This window comes from Petaurus breviceps, unplaced genomic scaffold, assembly GCF_028583685.1.
Source record: "Petaurus breviceps papuanus isolate PSGF00001 unplaced genomic scaffold, PetGlider_PUasm1.0 189, whole genome shotgun sequence".
In the NCBI taxonomy this organism is placed as follows: Eukaryota; Metazoa; Chordata; class Mammalia; order Diprotodontia; family Petauridae; genus Petaurus; species Petaurus breviceps.
This window is the reverse complement of record NW_027185809.1, coordinates 4,366,882-4,385,790: the sequence shown is the minus strand read 5'-3', so window position 1 is coordinate 4,385,790 and position 18,909 is coordinate 4,366,882. Positions and strand designations below refer to the sequence as shown.

The following is an 18,909-nucleotide window of genomic DNA, read 5'->3' as shown; positions in this document are numbered from 1 at the left end:
GTCAAGGTGAAGTATATAGTTTTGGAATTTTAGGTTATATTGAAACAAAAGAGATTAATTAAAATGTATATTCAAAAAAGATATAAAGTCCCCCATCTTGTCATAGAGTGACTTCCAATTGGAATACACAGAAATTGATTATTCTTCATTTTTCAAGTGATTTCACTGAAGCAAGCACTATATAAGGCACTTTGTATAACAAACCCAAAATGAAAGTCTTTGACTTCATGGAGCTAACATTTAATTGCACAAGAGTGCTAAGGAATTGAGAAGAAAAACTTTTGAAATATTAAGACCAGTTCAAAACTGAAGTCTACTTCCTTTGAAATCTCGGATTTCCCCTCACTGGAGCCCTTAAAGGCAAGGATAATTGTACATTTATTCATGATGCAATTTGTTTTTATGTTTTCATTCAATTACTATTTAGAAAGGATATTTATTAATATTTCAGTGTTTATTATAGTATTTTGCATTAAAATGTCATTTCAGTCTTATAGCAACCAGTAAACTGCGACTTGAATATATGAAATAACTGAGCTAATGTGGTAGACAGTACATGCAGCTATTGTTGAACTTAGGTCTTTTGACTCTAAGCCATTTCTGTTTGTTCACAGTACTGTGTCCCTCTGATATGAACTAAAGTTGAGTGTGTATAATATTAATATAGGCAGCACTTTATTGAAAAATTAACTCTGAAGGCAGAAGTGCTTTATGATCTTAGGTAAGCAAGTAAATTAAGATTGATTAAGCTCCTGTGGTGTTCCTCTAACCTTTTGAGATACAAAGGTAATAAATAATCTCTACCATCTAATGATGGATAAAACATGTAGACAGCTATCAACAACCAACTTATACATAGGATAAATTGGAGATCATCAACTGAGGGCAGATACCAGATTTATGGGAGATCAAGAAATTCTTCATCCAGAAGGTGACATTTTTCTTGGGACCTAAAAGAAACTAGTGAATCCTGAGACAGAAATAAGGGAGGAGATCTTTGTAGATATTATTACACAGTCAGTGAAAATACCGACAGTTGAAATTGTGTCCTGAATGGTGAACAAGATGGAGCTCAGTGTCATTGGATCACAGAGTAGTTAAAGTGGCATATAGTAGATGAAGATTTGAAATGTAGAAAGGGATTCAGTAATAAATAAATGGCTTGGGATGTGAAAGAGAAGATATTATAATCGGTTCTATTGATAACAGGTATTTAATGAAATTTATTGGGTAGTTATATGGATACGTCTGCACTTCAGCAGAGAACTGAGGCAGGAACACTAACCAACAGGTTGAACAACCTCTTCAGTCCTGAACTAATAACATCTTGTACCCACATATTAACAGTATCAGAGCATAGAAGGGACCTTATGTTAGTGACGTTATGAAGGTAAAGTACTCAATAACTTCAATTACTCCCTTTTTAAATCAATGAATCTGTATCTCTCTAGCATCCTTTGCAGTTTCACTATGGTGAAATTATATATATATATATAATTATTATTATTATATATTATATATATTATATATTTTAAAAATATATTATATTTTAAAATATATATTTTAAATTTTTTTAATTTTATTTTTTAATTTAACATTTAAAATTTAAAATTAAAATTTTTAAACTTTAAAATATATATTATATTAAAATATATTATAAAATATATTAAATATATATTTTATATATATATAAATTATATATATTCTTTATATTACATTCACATGGTTTACTTCTATATATGGTATAGGACCTTTGGCATATGGCAAAAACTCAAACAACACAAGAGTATTTTGTTCTATGTATATCTAGTCCTTTGAGAGTGTTTAAGATATATTGATATCCATAGTCTCTGCCCATTACAGTATAGTTGTTATGACAAGTATGTAGCTAAGAAATTCTCAGAGAAAATAATACCATAGGCATAACATAGGACAAGTAGAAATCTTATCATCAGTCCTCATTCAGTATTTTCCCTTGTTTCATTGCAAACTAAAGCCATTGCACTGTTTCTCATTTGAACTGGAATTGTAACACTCTTTATGTAATTAGAACCTTCCATGTTGGTTTCTATCCTTTGTACTATGTGTCAAACCCAAATCCAGAAAGAACCCAGGATCACCACTATGATTTGCGCTGCCTTCCATCCCTTTTCCTTGGAAATATTGTAGGCAACCAGGGAATATCTCTCCTGCAGGGGGAACCCTGAATCCCCATTTTCACTAAAGAGTGGAAAAACATAGCAACAATACTGAATGTTGTAAATCTTTTGTTAATAAATCTCTTCGTTATAGTTATAATTGTAATGATCCCATTTAAGCATGACAAATTAATATTGAGAGAGTATTAATACCTTCAAATGATGTCCAAACAGCAGTAAAAATATTTTTATTTTTTATGTTTTGTCATATTTATGAAATTTGTGATATGTTGTCTTCCAGTAAATCATTGAGGTTGTTTTATGCAATTTGGATCAATTCATAATGAGAATTTCTTTTATTTTTAATTTTTTAATTGAATTTTATGTTTATTTTAGCTCACATCAGTCATTTGCACAAGATTTTGAGTTACAAATTTTCTGCCCATTTTTCCCCTACCCACTACCGCAAAACAGCAATCGCATTGAATATCCCCTCCCCCAATCTGCTCTCTTCTATAACTTCCCCCATCTCCCCTCTGACTTTCCAGTAGGGCATGGTGGATCTCTATGCCCAGTGCCTCTATATCTTATTTCCCAGTTGCATGTAAAATAATAATAATTATATATGTGTATATATATATTTTAATTTGATTTTAAAATTTTGAATTCCAGATTCTTTCCCTTCCTCCCTTGTCACCCACCATTACTTGGAAGAAAAGCAATTCAGTATAGCTTGTACATGTGTAGCTATGTAAAACATTTCCATAATGGATATGTTGTAAAAGACTGACTGTATTTCCCTCCATCCTATCCCACCCCCGACTTGTTCTGTTCTCTACTTTGATCCTGTCCCTTTTCAAAAATGGGTACTTCCAATTTCCGTCCCCCCCAACCTGCCCTCCCTTACATTATCCCCCCATCTCATCCCCATTCCCCCTACTCTCCTATAGCTTGAGATACCCAATTTAGTGTGTATATCATTCCCTCCCTGAGCCTAATTCAATGAGAGTAAGGTTGACTCATTCCCTTTTGCCCTCCTATTCTTCCCCTCCATTGTAACAATTTTCCCTTACCTCTTCTATATGAGATAATTTACCCCATTCTGTCTCTCCCCATCTCCTCTCATTATATTCCTCTCTCACCTCTCAATTTCACTTATAAAGTATCATCCCTTCCTATTCAATTCATCCTGTGCGCTCTGTCTATTTATACCTGTACACATATACACACACACTCACATATGTATTTATATGCCCATGTAGCCTCCTATATAGACATATAAACACACACATTTCTATTCCCTTCAACTATTACCATACCGAGAAAAGTTTGATGAGTTATAATTATTGATTTTCCATGTTGGAATGTAAATAGTTCAACTTTGATAGGTTCCTTATGATTTCTTTTCCCTGTTTACCTTCTCATGCTTCTCTTACTTCTTGTATCTGAATATCCAATTTTCTGTTCAACTCTGGTTTTTTCATCATGAATGCTTGAAAAGCCTCTATTCCACTGAATTACCATATATTCCCATGAAACATGATGCTCAGTTTTACTGAGTAGGTGATTCTTAGTTTTAATCCCAGGTCCTTTGACCTCTGGAATATTATATTCCAAGTCCTTCGATCCCTCAGTGTAGAAGCTGCCAGATCCTGTGTTATCCTGATTGTGTTTCCACAATATTCAAATTGTTTCTTCCTGGCTACTTGTAATATTTTCTCCTTGATTTGGGAACTGTGGAAGCTGGCTATCATATTTCTTGGAGTTTTCTTTTTTGGGATCTTTTTCAGGAGGTAATCTGTGGATTCTTTCAACCTCTATTTTGGCCTCTGGTTCTAAAATATCAGGACAATTTTCCTTGAGAATTTCTTGAAGGATGATTTCTAGGTTCTTTTTTGGATCATAGCTTTCAGGTAGTCCAATAATTTTTTAAATTATTTCTCCTGGATGTATTTTCCAGGTCAGTGGTTTTTCCAATTAGATATTTCACATTGCCTTCTCTTTTTTCATTTGTTTGTATCTGTTTAATAGTTTCTTCATTTCTCATCAAATCACTAGCTTCCATTTGCTCCAATCTAATTCTGAAGGAATGATTCTCTTCAGTGAGCTTTTGAGATTCATTTTCCTACAGGCAAATTCAGCTTTTTAAGACATCCTTCCCCTCATTGGCTTTTTGAGCCTCTTTTGCCATTTGAGTTAGTCTACTTTTTAAGGTGTTGTTTTCTTCAGTCAGGTTGTTGACTCTCTTTTCATGATTTTCTTGCATCATTCTCATTTCTCTTCCCAATTTTTTCTCCAATTCACTTATTTGGTTTTCAAATTCCTTCTTGAGTTCCTCAGTGGCCTGTAACCAGCTCATATTTTTCTTGGAAGTTTTGGTGCAGGAGTTCTGACTTCTATGTCCTTCTTCTGTTACATGCTTTGATCCTTTTTGTCCCCAAAATAGGAGTGTAAAATCAGATTTCTGTGCTTGCTCCCTTTGCTTGTTCATATTGCCACTCAATTATTTGACTTTTGAGCTTTTTGCCACAGTAGAATTCGGCTACCAGAGAGGGGAGCTTTGTCCCAATAGCTGGGGTTTTCTCAGCTGAAGGAGCTATTAGGTGGCTGCCCTCTCTGAAGTCTGCACACACTCTAGCAAACTGGTCATGCCCCTCAGGACCTCCACTCTAGACAGTGATCCAGATCTAAGAAGTTTAAAGCAAGAGTGATTAGCCCTCAGACTGGTTTCCTGATTCCCCTACAATCTGCAGGCCAGGAGCTCTGAAGCAGCCACAGAGCCATGGTTGCATGGCCACCACACCTCAGCTGCTTTTTGCCCTGGGGGCAGAGGCTGGACCATCTTCCCAGACTCCCGGTTCCCAAAGTCCAAAGTGCACTGACCTCACTTCATCCTTAGCATCTATGGGTTGATAATTCTGGAAACAGGCATGGCTGCTGGTGATCTGAAGTCCCTCCATCTGGTGGCTGGTTGTGGCCACCCTGAGGCTAAAACCTCCAGCTCACACAGGTATGGGTGTGGCTCCCAGCATGGTGAGATGGACCCTTCCTGCAGGCCTACAGGCTTTCTTCAGCTGGAGGTTAGCTTTCCTCTGTCATTTTGTGGATTCTGTAGCTCCAAAGAGTGTTTAGAGTAAGTTTTTACATGAATTGGAGGAGGGAGAAGTGGGAGCTGTGTGGAAATCCTGTTTCTACTCCACCATTTTGACTTTGTCAAGAATTTCTTTTAGAAATTAAATGAAATCTTTATCCTTTTTTGCTTTTTGGAGGGTTGAGGCAGGGTAATTTGAGCTAAGTGACTTTTCCAAGGTCACATAGCTAGTAAATGTTAAGTGTCTGAGGCCAGATTTAGACTCACATCCTCCTGACTCCAGGGCTGGTGCTTTATTCACTGTACCACCTAGCCACCTCTTATATGAAATTTTTAGGAAGTGATAGTAATATAATCTTCATTTATGACTTTTTTTGAGTAAACATTTATTATTGCATGCAGTAGGCATGTTCTTATGTTGAAAACTTTGTAGATAGGTTTCATAGTGGATAGAATGTCGGCCTTGGAGTCAGGAGAACCTGAGTTCAACTTTGGCCTCAGACACTAACTAGATGTGTGACTCTGGTCAAGTCACTTAATCCTTTTGGCCTCAGTTTCATCATCTGTAAAATGAGTTGAGAAGGAACTGGCAAGCCAGTACAGTATCTTTGCAATGAAAAGTCCAAATAGGGTCATGAAAGTCAGGCTGTGACTAAACAACTAAATGAGAACCACAAAAATATAAATTAATAAAGACAGTTGTTTCTCCTCTTGTTACTTATATTGCAGCACATTAAATTTAGGTTTGGGAACAAATCATTTAAAATCTGTGTGGAATTCACACAAAGAACATGAGATTTCCAAAAGAATAATATTTTGCCTCAAGAAGTAGGGTATTAAATTGTTCTGAAAGGGAAGAATTCTGTACCAATAGCAGATATTTATACTATATATCCATCTAAAAAGAAAACATCAGATCAAAGTAACTGAGGCATAACCTTATGGCCAACAACTTATGAAAGAAAACAACAAAATGAAAAGATGAGATATGATGGAAAGATAAGCAAGTACCTTTGAATTTATATAAACAGTTGTGTAAAGCATTTTCAAATTTTGTGAACAAAGTGGGAAAAAGGTCCTCTTCAACTTTGACCCAATTCTTTACATGTGCCAAAACAAAAAAAAAAATGGAAAAAAACATTAATTAACAAGGAAACATCCATTAAATTCCTTTTGTGTTTCTGGCTCTTTGTATACAAATAAGAAGGAGTAATTCCTTCCTTTAATAACTTTATACTATAAGTGAACACATACACAAATATATATGCACATGCACACACACTCATAATATATAGTAAAATTGGTTTTGGGATGGGATTATTAACAGTCAGGCACATTCTAAAAAGCTCTTGCTTGAAGCAGAATTTGAGTTTGCTTTTGGAGTAAACTAGGAATAAGATTCAGAGGTGAGGAGAAAACTAATTTAGGCAAAGAGATAAGTAAAAGCAATTATAGGGGAAATGGAATATCATGTGGGAGGAATAGTAAGAATTTCCTTTTGGCTGGAACATAGAGTGCAAGAAATCATGTATTTTATCACAATATGGAGAAATAGGTTAGAATCAGAATGTTAAGGGCTTGGAATATGAGAGTACTTTGCATTTAAACCTAGAGGTAATAGAGTAACCATTGAAATTCAGTGAGCGAGAAGAGCGGAGCAGAGCCAAGATGACAGTGTAGAAGCAGGAAAACTCCCTGTGCTCCCCCCCATAGCCACCTCAAATACCTATTAAAATGACTCTAAACAAACTTTAGGGATACAGAACCCACAAAGTGACAGAGAGAAACAAATCTCCCACTGAAGACAGACTGGCAGGAAGGGAACATCTCAGTGTGCTGGGAGCATAGCCCAGGCCCACCTGAGTCAGCAGTTTTAGCCTAAGGGCGGCTGGACCAGTCATGGCTAGAGGGCTTTGTGAGAGTAGATCACCAGCAGCTATGTTCCAGAATTATCAACCCATAAATGCCAAAGACAAAGTGACAGGTCAGTGGACTTTGTGGGAACAGGGGATCAGGAGTACAGTCTGGTCTACGTCCCCAGAGGGAAAAGTGGTTGAGGCGCAGTGGCCACCACAACATGGCTGCTTCAGAGTCCTGGCTTGCAGATTGTAAGGGGACCAAGCAACAATTATGAGGGGTAATCACTCTTACTTTAACCTGCTTGGATCTGGTTCACTGTTTAGGGTAGAGGTCCTGGGGTGCGTGACCACTGAGCTTAAGCATGTGGAGGCTTCAGAAAGGGGAGCCAAGTAATAGCTCCAGTACCTGTGAAAACCTCAGTGATTTGGGACAAACTCTCCTCTCTGTAAACAGAGTTATACTGTGGCAAAAAGCTCAAAATTCAAGTAATTGAGTAGCAACATGAGCAAGCAAAAGCTGCAAAGCAAGCCCAGCAATCTGACTTTACACTCCTATTTTAGGGACAAAAAGGATTAAAGCATGGAAAAGGAAGAAGACAATGAAATCAGAATTCCTGTACCAAAAGCTTCCAAGAAAAAATATTAATTGGTTACAGGACATAGAGGAACTCAAGAAGGATTTTGAAAATCAAATGAGAGAAGTGGAGGAAAACTTGGGAAGAGAAATGAGAATGATGCAAGAAAACCATGAAAAGAGACTCAACAGCTTGACTGAAGAAAATAATACCTTAAAAAATAGACTAAATCAAATGGTAAACAAGACTGAGAAAGCCAATGAGTAAAAGAATGCCTTAAAAAGCTGAATTTGCCTGAAGGAAAAAGAATCTCTAAAACTCACTGAAGAGAATCATTCCTTTAAAATTAGATTGGAGCAAATGGAAGCTAGTGACTTTATGAGAAATCAAGATACTATTAAACAGATCCAAACAAATGAAAAAAATAGGAGGCAATGTGAAATATCTCATTTGGAAAACCACTGACCTGGAAAATAGATCCAGGAGAGATAATTTAAAAATTATTGGACTACCTGAAAGGTATGACAAAAAAAACAAAAACAAAAACAAAAAACCCTAGAAAGCATCCTTCAAGAAATTCTCAAGGAAAATTGTCCTGATATTTTAGAACCAGAGGCCAAAATAGAGGTTGAAAGAATCCACTGATCACCTCCTGTAAAAGATCCCAAAAAGAAAACTCCTAGGAATATTATAGCCAGGTTCTGGAATTCCCAGATCAAGGAGAGAATATTACAAGCAGCCAGGAAGAAACAATTTGAATATTGTGGAAACACAATCAGGATAACCTGGGATCTGGCAGCTTCTACACTGAGGAATCGAAGGGCCTGAAATATGATATTCCGGAGGGCAAAGGAGCTGGGATTAAAACCAAGAATCACCTACCCAGCAACACTGAGTATAGTATTTCAGGGGAAAATATGGTCATTCAGTGGAATAGAGGACTTTCAAGTATTCTTGAAGAATAAACCAGAGTTGAATAGAAAATTTGACGTTCAGATACAAGAAGCAAGAGAAGCATGAGAAGGTAAACAGGGAAAAGGAATCATAAGGAACTTATCAAAGTTGAACTATTTACATTCGTGCATGGAAAATCAATGATTGTAACTTATCAAACTTTTCTCAGGATGAGAATAGTTGAAGGGAATATAAATGTGTGTGTATATATATATATATATATATGCGTATGTATGTATACATACACATATATGTTTATATAGGAGAAGAAATTCAGCTTTATTTAGGTAGTAGCCAGTTCAGTAGAAAGAATGTGATGGATGTGAGAATTAGAATTGACAAGGAATTAATTGCATTGTGCTGAAGGATGAATCAGAATAAAGGAAGATTCTAATTTGTATACTGATATCATTGTATGTGTCAGCTGCAATAGGATTTTGGAAGAGAGAATAGAATGACTAAAAAAGATAAGAAATAAACATTAGGCATTGATTATCAAAATCTGTAGGGTACCTTTTGAATATGGTATGTTAGACTGTTGGAGGCATAATCCTTGAGTCCAAGGATTTGAATGATTAGAAAACTTGAATTTATATTATTTAAATCAGGTCATACCTATACTTGGTCTATTTCTCAAAATAATTAGGGAAAAACAGAAAGAACCCATATATTCTAAAATGTTTATAGCAGCTCGCTTTGTGGTGGCAAAGAACTGGAAATTGCACCCATTTCCATAAATCGGGGAATGGTCTAACAAGTTGTGGTTTATGATTGTGATAATGCTACTGTGACACAAGAAAACGATGAGCTCAATAATTTTCGGAGGAAAATAGAAAGACAATAGTGAAGATCTAAATGAGCAGAACCATGAGAACATTGTATACAGTAACTGCAATATTGCTTTAAGAGTGACTTTAAGCAAATAAGTTATTTTGACTATTATAAATACCAAAAACATGGTAGCTAAGTGGTTCAGTGGTTAGAGCACCGGCTCTGAAATCAGTAGGATCTAAGTTCAAATCCACTCTCTGATCAGACCCTTGACACATAGTAGATATATGACCCTGGGCAAGTCACTTAATCCTAATTGCCTCACAAAACAAAACAAAAAAACCACCAAAATTAACTTTAAAGGGCATATGAAAAAAGATGCTATTACATCCAGAGGAAGAACTGATAAATAGAAATATATGTAGAATAAGTTTACATATGTATATACATATGCATATATATGCATATACTTAGTTAAGTCTAATGGTAGTCACATATGGAGGTGGGGGTGGCAGAAGGAAGAAAAAAGAAATTTACATGATATTTGTGTTGTATATTTGAAAGAAGTAGCGAGTTGTGCATAGCAAATTTGTAGTTTCATTGTACTCATCTTTTTGATTGTACTATGTTATGGAAATGTTCGTTTTATTCCATAAATTAAAAATTAAATAAAAATTAAAAACAATAACCATATCATCTTTTCATTTGAACTGTGGAACCTGAATGTTTACTTCCTCATCATGACCACAAGAGCCACTAGAGACAGCATCAGCAACTTCTGTGTTTATCTAGGGCAGGCTTGGGTGGGAGCCTGTATGTGAAAAATACATGTTTCCCCAACAATTGAAATTCTATCTGGTGGAGGCAAGAGTCACACATATCAATTAAGTAAAAAAGCAAGCAGAATTCTTCTCTGTGGTGTAGATCAGTACTGTCAAACTCAAATACATAGGATACCCACTAAACTTTCCATAAGAATCCCTGCTGGTTGCTAATTGATGTTGTTTTAAAATGTGATCATTGGTTTTATTATATTTTAATTATTTCATGAAATATATCCCAATTGCATTTTTATCTGTTTCTGGTTACAGTCAGGAGTGTTCCAGTAACATGGTTCTAAGAGTTTGATACTGTTGGTATAGAATATTCAGTACAGTAATATAAAATGTAATGTATTTTTTTAATCACCACACTGACTTTTCTTCATGGCATAAACCATACCATTAAAATGTAATAAAAAGTTTGAGAACTTGGAGGATTTTTTTCTTCAGTTATGCTAAATGTGTAACATGTACTTTAAATACTCCAAACTTCAAAACAAAGATGCTCTCCATTCATAATACATGCATTTTGCTGTTGTTGTTCAGTCATTTGTTACTCTTTGTTACCCCATTTGTGCTTTTCTTGGCAAAGATACTGTAGTGATTTGTCTCTTCCTTCTCCAACTCATTTTATAGATGAGGAAAGTAAGGCAAATAAGGTTAGGTGACTTGCCCAGAGTTACACAACTAGTAAGTGTCTGAGACCATGCTTGAACTCAGGAAGATGAGTCTTTGGGCATCCAGGTCTGGAATTCTATCCCTTGCAACACCTAACTGTCCCAAATATCTGCATAGGGTTTTCCAACATCCTGACCAAGTAAGAAGATACCCTTTTAGGGACTAATAATCACAGACTTCTCTCAGGAATCTATTTGGCTTTATATTGCTCCAAGAAACTTTGACCTTTAAGTTTATTATAATTCCATGAAAAAGTCAATATATTTCTTAGCCTGCTAACGTTTGAGGAATTTAAATAAGTTATTGAGTTGAGTAGTTAATCTACCAATAATGGAGTCTTTTCCTTTCAAGTTTAAGGTGATTACAATCAATGGGCTTAAGTCCAAACAAGCCAGCCATATTTTCAGGCCTGGGAGTCATATGAAGAACTAAGTATTTGCATATATATGCACATGTATATACATATGTAAACTTATCCTACATATATTCTACACATAAATCAAATGAAAAGTGTCATTTATTGTAAAAGTACTACTTCCTGTATGATTTCATATTGTTCGATATTTTAGAGGCTTTGTGAAATAAAGGAGGATAATTAATTAAAACTTAAAGGAAAAATCCCTTAGCTTTGAAATGTAGATTTTGCTTTAATTATCCTTTTGCTAATATCACTATCTAATGCTCTATTTTATACTTATTGCAGTTAATGCCACACTGTAATCTCTTTGGGGGGAAACCCTGTAATTGAGTATAATCCAGCTTATTACTATTTGTCTAGAAACATTCTTGACAACCTCCCATTGGAAGGGAATTGTCATGTGAGCTCCTGGACCTTTTTCTTGTAGGGAAGCTGTTCATTGTGTATGCTCTCCCTGAAACTCGCTTTTCCAGGTAGATTTTTAAAGAACACAGATACTTACACTGTCACCTATACCCTATGCCTATCAATCTCTGAGCAGTAATCATACTCAATATGTCAAACTGTATGTATTCAGCCAGTGCTATTTGTCAGACAATTTGTTAAGTTCTCGGCTTCTAAAGAAAGGCAAAGACAGTACTCTGTTTTCAAAGAATTCTCATTCTAATAGCATATACACACACAAAGGGATAGATTTATTTAAGATACATACAGAGTAGATGGAAGACAGTCTCTGAGAACAAGGCACTAAACAGTTGAGGGTAAGATAGAAAGGCTTCCTTGGCTTGTAGCTTAGCTGGTAGAATTCATATTGGTAGCTTTATGTTGAGTGTATTCTCAGAATTTGTCAGGAGAGCAGGTTTATCCTAGCGGATTGAATCCTGACCTTGTGATTCAGTGAAATCTTGGTATGAATCATGCTTGACGTATTGGATAACCCTGGGGACTCAGTCTCTTCATGTGTAGAATGAAGATTGGAACAGTACTTACCTTGCAAGTTTGTTTAGAGTCAAAAGAGAAAGTGTAAATACCTTTGTAAATAAAGTGCTTAGTGTAAATGGAAATCTGTGTTCACATTATCATTGCTCATCCAGGTTGTGGGATCTCTTCAGCAACAGAAGCCCCCAGTATGATCACACTGGGAGAGCAGACCCAGAAATCTGACTCTCCATTGGTTCTTCCAATCTACACATACCTGTCCATTGCACTTAGTCTCATTGTGTAATCTTTATCACCTCCATTGCTAAAACTCTCATTTTGTTACTCAACTCCCTTCAATTCCCTGTGATTATTATTGTGGTTCTTTGCCCCTGGATCCAAAAAGTTCAATCTTCTTTCATGTCTTTTGAGGTGTCCCCAGGAATCTTAGTGATTGATAGAGGACCCAGCATATATGTCCTCTCATTTGCTAGGTGTACTCTCATGAACCTCCTATAGCAGGTATAATATCTTACAAAAATGGAATGTATGGTATAAATAAACTCCCAGCAGTGCATTAATAAATTACATGTAACCCACAGGCCTGACATGGTTCTTGATTCTATTGAGCAATGTTAAGCCTTCAGATGGATAAAGAATCTTGCTAAAAGGCCATAGCTTTGAGAGAAACATGCTCATATCAATATAGGATTTCTTAAAAATTCTTGCCCTTGGTCTTTCAATCTCACCTCCTCTAACCCATTTTCAAATCATTGCCAGTCTCGTGTTCCTTAACCTTCTCCTCATGGACCTTCCATCCTACCTGATTACTACCACAAGAGCTGAGTACTCTACCAGCCATTCATTACTTGTCCCTCTCTCCCTGCTGGCCCCGTTGATCACCCCCTGCTTCATTATAACCACCCCCTTAGTATTCCCACATCATCCTCAACCACTCTTTCACTTTTTTTTATATAGCTAAGGGTCTCATCAACTAGACTGCACTTGTACCTCCTCTTTTATCCCTCATATTTTAGGGTTTAGCTCAAGTCTGATGAGTTTCTTATGAATTACGGTGTTTGGATTGACCCGCAGTGATGGGCAGTATCTGCCTGGTACTATCTTTTCTATAGGTTTCAGAAGTCTACAGTTTTAAAAAACTTCATTTTATGAGACTCCCCACTTTTCTTGTCATTTTGATTCTTTTTTCAATCCTCTATGCTCTCCTAGAGTTATCTTTCTCAAACACCATCCTCATCATTTAAGTCTATCATCAACCTTCAGGGATTTTCCTTGGTCTACTTGATAAAAATCAAAATTTCACAGGCTAGGACTTCAACATAGTCTGGTCCCACCAATGCTTGAATGCTATAGTCAAAATGGCCATTTTTCTCCTCCCTTTATTATCCAGTTCTGGAAGAATCCTCGGATTTAAAAAAAAATCCTAGAGCAAGGATTTGAAATGTGGGCCTCTCTTTCCAGCAGTTCTATTCTATCTAATGCACTAATTATGGCCCTACCCATATTTTTTTTTCAAATTTAAATGTTACATTGATTGTGTATACATTTTTTTCTTTTAATTTTTCCATAGGAAATTGATGCCCAGAGAACTTTAATTTTCTCATTGTCACTCAGTGAGGGTAATTCAGATTATTTTAAACTGTTTGCTTCTTTTTAAAGTGATTTTTAAAAAATCTATCATCTATTTCTTCAGCACTGATAGTGACTGACAACAGAATTCAGTTAGTAGTGGTGGAAAGGCTGTATGGAACTCAAGGAATTAGCGTGTTTATGTGGAGAATGTTATGCATGATACTATTTCCCTCCATGCATAGATGATACAGCACCATAATGTTTGAAGAGGTTCATGATGTGAATCAATCCCTAGTAGACCTGTTCACAATTTTATTAGGTATTTCCCTTTCCCAGATTTCAATATGTCAATTCTAGGGTGTCCCAGAGAAAGAAAGTCACCTTGGAAAAATGGAGAGAAGCTAAAGGGAAGACAAAGGAAGGGAGGAATTAGGGTAAAGTAGAAACTATAGGGGGGATGAAAGGAGGGTGTGAGAAAGAGCTTGGCCCTTCTGCAAAGGTGGGTTTCTTTCATTGGTGATTAAAGTTGCATATACCAGCAGTCAGGGAAAAGATTTAGGAGCAATGTTTGCATTGCTAAAGAGTATAACCGGGGGCCTCCTCTGTGGTCATTGTAGCTCATTGTACTTGACAAAGGTCAACTGATTCTCTGACTAGCTTCAGTGCTAGGGTTTCTCTCCTGTGTGGACCCTAAGAGGGATCTTAAGTTGGGATAATTTTCTGTACTTTCCACAGACTAGAGCCCCTCAAGGGTGAGGAGACTGCAGTGCCTGATTTTTTTATTTAACCTGCTGCAGCTGCAATTACTTTGGTGTCTCAACCTTATAGCGGACCCAGGAGTTACTGGTGGCTCACCTTCAGATCTGACTTCGAATCTGTAACCTGAGATTTCTGCTCTGCTCTTTGTGTCTAGAAGTCTCCAGATACAATGACCCATGCAGAGGCTCTGTAAATGTCAAGACCCAAGTTCAGGGACTGAGAAGCTCTGGCAAGGAATGTTGTGTCTAACAGCTGGTCTCATAGCTCCGATTAAAGTTGACTCCACACTGGGATCATTGTTGTGACCTCAGTTTTCCTTTGTCTCTCTCTGTCTCTCTTCTTCCCACTCTTCCTCCTCCATTTTCTCCTCTTCCTCCTCCTCCTTCCATATCATTCACAAGCATCATTAAGCACCTACCATGTACTAGGCACAATGGTAACCAATCAGGATCCAAAGAAAGGACAAGACAGACTGCTCTAAAGGGGACTACTGGTGTTGGTTACTTGGAAACAACTCTACATAAACAAAATACTAAGAATCCGTCGTAGATAAACTCTTCGGGAAAGGACGAGAATGCACAAAAATTAGCAAAGTAGTCACGTCATGGGTGGGATTTTAATCGGGTTTTGCGGAAAGCAGAGGAAGTTAGGAGGCAGATAAGAGAAAGAAGAGAGTTCCAGACATGCTGTCGAAACAGTAAAAATGCCCAGAGTTTAGAAAGTTTTTTTTTCTCTGAGGAATATAAATGAGGCCAATTTAAGTGGATTTTAGAATAGTAGAAGAAGAATAAAGTGTAAGAAATGGTTTCTTTTTTCAGTGCAAGAAGAGAAGACACTAAATTAAGGATTTTATGTTAATTCTGTAAAGGATGGTGAATTCCTTGAGTATTTTTGATTAAGCATGGGGGCATGGCCAGATTTGTACTTTGGGAAGATCAGTTTGTCACCTGTTTGAGGGGGCACTGCAGTGTCGAGAGACTTCAGACAGGGAGACTATTTCAATGATCCAGGGAGGTGACAAAGACTAATTTACATAAAAATGAAATTGTAGAGACATTCATCCATCTCTGCTCCAGCTGCTGAATTTAAGGGAAAAACATTTTTTGTAACCATTGTTTATTTTCCAGGCTAGATTAATTGAAGGAAAAACCTTTTGATTCCCTGTATTTTGTGGTAGACTCTTCCCAATGCAGTAAGGAAACAGGGACCATCTCTCTATTTTGAAAGCCATCACACATGAAAGTCTTTATAGTATTCTGAGTGAATAGTATTTAAACCTTCCTGCATTTTTTTGTTTCCATTTCAGTGTATTTTGGCCATGATGGCCTCCATGCATTATGTGAAAACAAGCATTGTGGTCGAGGGAGTCGTTGTATTGTAAATGAAGAGACCCAGATGCCAGAATGTCAATGTCTGGAAGCCTGCAAGTCTACTTATATGCCAATATGTGGATCTGATGGCAAATTTTATGAAAACCATTGTGAGCTCCATCGGGCCTCATGTCTGCAGAAAAAGAAAATCTACATTGTCCATAGCAAGGACTGTTTCTTCAAAGGTAAAAAAGTGCTTTTTTAGTTCCTCTTTTCCCCTTTTTATCTGTACACAGATAGAGTGTTTTGCCTGACTATTCAAATGTTATTTTAAAAAACCTAAACTTTCCTGTGATCTAAGATGAAGTCAGTCTTGAATCCAGAATCATCTCCATGCAATAGGGTATTTCAAAATTATATTGGAGTGCTAATAATATTTATTCTTCGATGTACATACTTGAAAAGACAGAAATGTTGGTGGGACTTAATCTTTAGAAGTTCAGAAAATAATTCTATAAATTTAAGTCATTCTTTAAGCAGACTTAGACTGAAAGAATTATGTGGCATGGGAGTAATTACTCATATCAGTAAGAACACAAATCCATTAGAGAACTGACGAGTTCATTTTGTGACTGTATTGTTTGCAAATATTTCTACTTTCATTTAGTGTTTTAATTGTTAGGTTTATATTTTCTACATATTTTCTGTAGAAGGAGAATATATATATTTTCTTTCCTACTACTGACCTCAGAATAATGGATTCATTCTAAACAGACTTTTTTTTCTCATACCAATAATTGTGTAGGTTATCAAAGTTGTACTTCCTGTACCCAGACACAGAACCTTAACTTTGGAATTACCTTGCTTCTTTTTCCTTTCTCAGCTCTATTGTTTGCTATTTTGAATAATTTGGTGATTTTTTTCAATGAAATATTGCAGAGGTTTTTACATTTTCTTAATTATTTTATTCTTACTAGAGAATTATAAATTTTAAATAATATTTTAATTTTTGACGGGACCCCTTGTTATAGTTGAAGAATTGAAATTGAAGCATCTATTTCTCTTTAAATCCTAGGAAATCTGTTTGCATCTCAAACACCCTTCTCTCTCTTTTTTTCATTGTGCATGTAGTCTTTTTTCTTAGTTGAAAATTCTATATACATCACCTCTATGTATTAATTTTATAAATGTTTTTTGAAAATATCTGAGATTGAACTTTCTCTTCATTAATAAAGTTCTTGTGATCCTAATTATTGTTCCTTTATTTATCACATATTATCTCAACATATATTAAGAAAGTAGAGGATTTTAGGAAGTGCTTTGAATTTTGAATCAGAAGATCTTAGTTCAAATCCTGTCTCTGTGTGATTTATTTCCTGTGTGGCTCTGAGCAAGTCATTTAATCATTTTTGCCGCTTTAATGAATTTTATCAGTTAAGTGACTTAAATTCCATGACCTTTAAGATTCCTTCTTGGTCTAAATATATGTTCTTTTTTTTTTTTGCTTTTTGGAGGGCAATTGGGGTTAAGTAACTTGCCCAAGGTCACAGGCAAGTTTGTTTGTTTGTTTGTTTGTTTTGGTGTGTGTGTGTGTGTGTGTGTGTTAAGTGTCTGAGGCCCGAACCAAATTCAGGTCCTCCTGACTCTGGGGCCAGTGCTTTACTCACTGCACCACCTAGCCTCCCTAAATATATGTTCTTGCAATGCTAGGGATTTAGGTAAATAATGGCTCAGCACTTTTGAAGCAAGTAATATGATTCATCTCTCAAAAGCCTTACTTAGTTAAAAATCCATCTAGACTGGTGATCAGGTTTTGTCCCAACTTGGACATCTCTATAAACATTAGAAGAAATTTAGAAAAAACATCCTTGATCAATTACAGTGTAACTTAATGCACTGAAAGTAACTGAATGCATTGAAGTGGGATTTAACAAGAAAGTGTTTTCAATGGTTAGAGGAAATACCATGATTCCCACTGGGGTATATATAAATTACTGACCCATTTTGTATTCAATAGAGTATGATATTCTTCTTCCTTAGTACTTAAAAGCCTTCAGCCAAGCCCCTGGAAATTAATTACTTGGTCATAGCAGTCTGGAGAGGAGAGAGCATCAGCTTTGCTTCTCCTCTTTACTGACCTCAATGCAGAGAAGGCTCATATGTATTTTTGAGGATTAGAGGTTTTAGACTTCTTTTTCATCAATTTGGTTTAATTTTGTACTTGCAGCAGTGGAGGCTCTGACTACAATGATATCTAACTTTGGAGCTAAGAAAACAATAGTATATGTGTCAAATGGCAACTTCATTACTTCACAAAGAACGCGTCAGAAAATGTATAACTTGCATAATAGAAATTTCATAAATAATCACAAAATAGGAGAAAATAAGTTCTAGAAGTTGTTGATTGTCCCTTTGTACATGTGTGCACTAAGCTTGAACCTCATTTCCTCTGAATTTTTTATGTACTGGTTGGAGAGTTTTGTCAGAGTCCTGGGCAAAGTGTTCTTATTGTATGCTTGTTCAAAAAAGCAATTCTGACTCTGAGTTATAATCGATAGAGGACATATATCGGTCAGTGTCTCTGAGATATAACATTGCAGAGATACCATCCTAACTCTCGGGATCAGGATTTTTATCACCACTTAACAACTGTGGGTGATCCCACTTGTCATTCTAGTAGGGTTTCAGAGAGTATCACCTAGACATATAGCATGAATGATAATATGATCTCATTTTAAAAACATTGTAATTTTGGAGTTCAAATATCATATGCCTAGGCATGATGAATGTCACATTCTTGCATATTTCTATCTCATTGTTTCTGTTTTTACTTCTGAGAAGATTTTTTGGAAAATTTCCTGAAATATAGTGTCCTCTTTCTCTGATAGTTCTAGTTCCTTTCTTTCTGATGTCATAATCCTAAAATAGCTTTTTTTAAATCTGTCATCAATGTTTTTACACATAAATCTTTATTACTCCATAAGAATGTGAATAATAAAGTTATTAATTATTAGTATGCCTTAT

At 36.0% G+C, this 18,909-nt stretch overlaps 1 protein-coding gene across 1 annotated transcript in view; it reads left to right on the top strand.

Moving 5' to 3' along the window:
- LOC138164128 (follistatin-related protein 4-like) overlaps positions 1–18,909 on the top strand; it is a 407,232-nt gene that overhangs the window by 313,151 nt on the left and 75,172 nt on the right. The window contains exon 4 of the mRNA XM_069091720.1: positions 15,882–16,130. Coding sequence (XP_068947821.1) covers positions 15,882–16,130 — 249 coding nt within the window. The remainder of the gene's footprint in view (positions 1–15,881; positions 16,131–18,909) is intronic.